This window comes from Fopius arisanus, unplaced genomic scaffold, assembly GCF_000806365.1.
Source record: "Fopius arisanus strain USDA-PBARC FA_bdor unplaced genomic scaffold, ASM80636v1 scaffold00102, whole genome shotgun sequence".
Classification (NCBI taxonomy): Eukaryota; Metazoa; Arthropoda; class Insecta; order Hymenoptera; family Braconidae; genus Fopius; species Fopius arisanus.
The window spans coordinates 385,071-387,996 of record NW_011887841.1 but is presented as its reverse complement, the minus strand read 5'-3'; the positions used below and the strand labels follow the sequence as shown (position 1 = coordinate 387,996).

General features: G+C 35.7%; 1 protein-coding gene across 1 annotated transcript in view; it reads left to right on the top strand.

Moving 5' to 3' along the window:
* LOC105271121 (uncharacterized) overlaps positions 1 to 2,926 on the top strand; it is a gene marked incomplete in the record, with an annotated part of 14,219 nt that overhangs the window by 8,192 nt on the left and 3,101 nt on the right. The window contains 2 exon segments of the mRNA XM_011312475.1: positions 124 to 221; positions 1,375 to 1,540. Of these exon segments, the coding sequence (XP_011310777.1) occupies positions 124 to 221; positions 1,375 to 1,540 (264 nt within the window).

Genomic DNA, 2,926 nt, shown 5'->3' with positions numbered 1-2,926 from the left:
CATAAAATTTTTAAATAATGAGAGAAACAACAAACAAATGGGACTGCCAATGGGAACTTCGATGAAAAATAATTGGAATCTGTTTTAGTCCTCTTGACAAAATTATGCAATATTTATCAATAGGTTTATTGAGTGCCTGTGGCATGGGACTCTGGCATGGTGTTGAGTACTATGAGAAAGAAAAAATAGTCGGCGAGGAATATTATCAACAATGGAGCAATGTAAGTGTCTTATAAATTACCGCTCACAATAATCCGTTATTTTTCTATTAATAATATGAAAGTAACAGAGAAAATATTCAAAAGTTTAATAAAAACATTGAAATCACGAGAAGGATCCGCCGGATGAATGAATATTTCGGTCGTCATTGTGGGGTAAAAACACATAATGGGTGCCGAGATTTCTCACGGATCATTGCGCCTCGTGCATTCAATTCTGCTCTCAATATTTTCTCTGATTTCATCGTGATAATATTATTCAACTTTCCTAGAATGTAAATTAGAGTGAACAAAAAGTGAAACAAAATCGCTAATGAGATCCGAGATAACAATTTTGATAATAATTTGTTTTCGGTCTTTCGGTTTAATTGAGATTGTGCAATTGATCATATTATTTCACAAAGTAATTTTATTTACGTACTTTAATATTCAATTCAATATTTATTTCAGCGACAAAGAGGTGAAAGGGAAAAGGCTATTTAGCTGATAGTCTAGTTTTTGAGGATTATTTCTGAATCTGAGATATATAACGAAATTTTTGTATAAACCTTTTTTGTAGCGCCCATTTCACTTCACGAAAGAAGTTATTACGAAAATTTTTCAATTTCCTTTAGATTCAGAGATATTTGACTGGAGAACGAATCGACTCTTTCCCTTTCATCTCTTCACTCCTGCATTCCTATCGAATCCTTTTTCTTTCGGAATTATTACGATTCGGAAATTTCATTCTAAATTACGCGTTTACTTTCCCGTATCCTGTAAATGTAAACATGAATAACAAGAAAAAAAAATAATCCATTTAAGTTTCAGAATTGTCTGACAAATTTCTTTTCTTCCACTTAAAGCTGAATTCCGTCCATCAAATATAAACCAGAAATTTCCTCTTTTTTTCCATAAACCACGGAATATCTTCTAAAATATAAAACAAATAATTCCCCACAACCCATCGAATTCACGTAAAACCACTTAACACCGTTTTTACGGCAAATTTAACGGGCCACAAAAAGGCGCTTAAGTTTCATCTCCTCGAACCGATAGTTCTCTTGATAAATTGATAATTAATAAAGAACATCAGAATAATGATCTGAAATGGTAAAAATCTCACTAGAGCCTTTAGCTGCAGAATAATGTGATGATTGAAATTGAAATTGCACAGGTGTTGAAGAATCATGTGTCACAGTGGTACGACTGGTCATTTTATCTAGCCTGGCTAGGTGTTGCCACGTGTCTAGCCACGATGACACTCTTCCTTATAGCAGCATCGTGCTTAAGGAAAGAACGTGCCCGAGAGCAAGCCGCTAATGTTCAATACATAATGCCAGGTGACAAAAAAATGGAAACAAAATTTCACTAATGATTGATTTTTTTTGTTGTGTTTTATCTGGGGTGCATCATCGTACGGCAAATATCTAGATCCTCAAGGAAAGCTCGATTATTTCGTATGACTGGTCGTACGTGGTGGCTTGGGTCGGCGTCGGTTGGTCGCTAGTCAGTGCAATACTGTTTAGTGCTGCAGCGATTTGCTTGAGGGGAGAGAGAATGCGCGACGAGGCCATGAACATGCAGTACCTCATGCCTGGTACATACGTAACACTATTGCTTCTACTAACTTTAATCATATCAGTAGCGAAATCCTAAACTGGAGATATCTGCATTTTTTCCGAGACAAGTTTTCAGCCAATATCTCGCAATTGGGGGAACATGGTCAATTTTTTGCATAAACATTTTTTGTAGAAAATCATGAGAGCTACAAAAAAGGATTCTATTAAAAAATCATCATCTTCCTTCGGTTTCGAGATATTCGCTAAGGCGGGGTTGTGAAAAAAATGCACTTATCCTAGTTTACTACTTATGTGTGGCCGTCTGCATGATAAGGGCCTACTTTGTCGATATGGAGTTCGTATATACCTGGTTATATGACCTGGATTTTGAGACCGCCCTTTTTGTTTTTTTTTTTTAAGTCGGAATAATTGATCTCTAGGTGAGATAATAGAAGTCAATGTCTCTGGTTCGACGTAGGAAGAGTTCTATAGTCATGTTGGAGACAATAGAAGAAAAGACAATAGAAAAAAGACACAATCTTTGAGAAAAAGGCAAATATCTCAGAAACTAGGATCGACAAAGTGGGGACATTTCAAACGGACGGGTACATATCTTAATATACATATAGGAGAGTCTGGGGTAATATCGACCACTTCCTGGTCGAATTGGTGGAGTGCAATTAAGGATGGTCTTACGAACGGTCTTGGAAAAGCTATTGAATTTGATGGAAGCCGTCTCACATCATTAATAATTGCTAATTGCCAGCCTAACAGTCCAGCCAAATTCATGCAAAATTTTTGCTGGACTGTTGAAATTTTATTAAGTTCATCATGATTAAAACATTAACGATTCAATCCATCTCATGTCATCGGTTTTGATTCAGTAGTGACGTGCTAGGGAAGTAATTCATTATTAATTGAAGTTCTCTTAATTTTCTTTGGTGAGTTTTCGGGCAATATCTTCGGAATTGAGGGAAATACCGATTTTTTCGTTATGAACTTTTTGGTAACTCATCCGCGCTAAGAAAAATGGTTCTACATCATTTTTAATATGTTCTTTAGTTTCGGAGATATTTTTCAAAAACTCACTGAAGAGCTAGCTCGGTTTTTTATTTTTTTATCGCTTCGGTATTGACTTTAATTTATCGCAAATCGTTCGGGAAAATC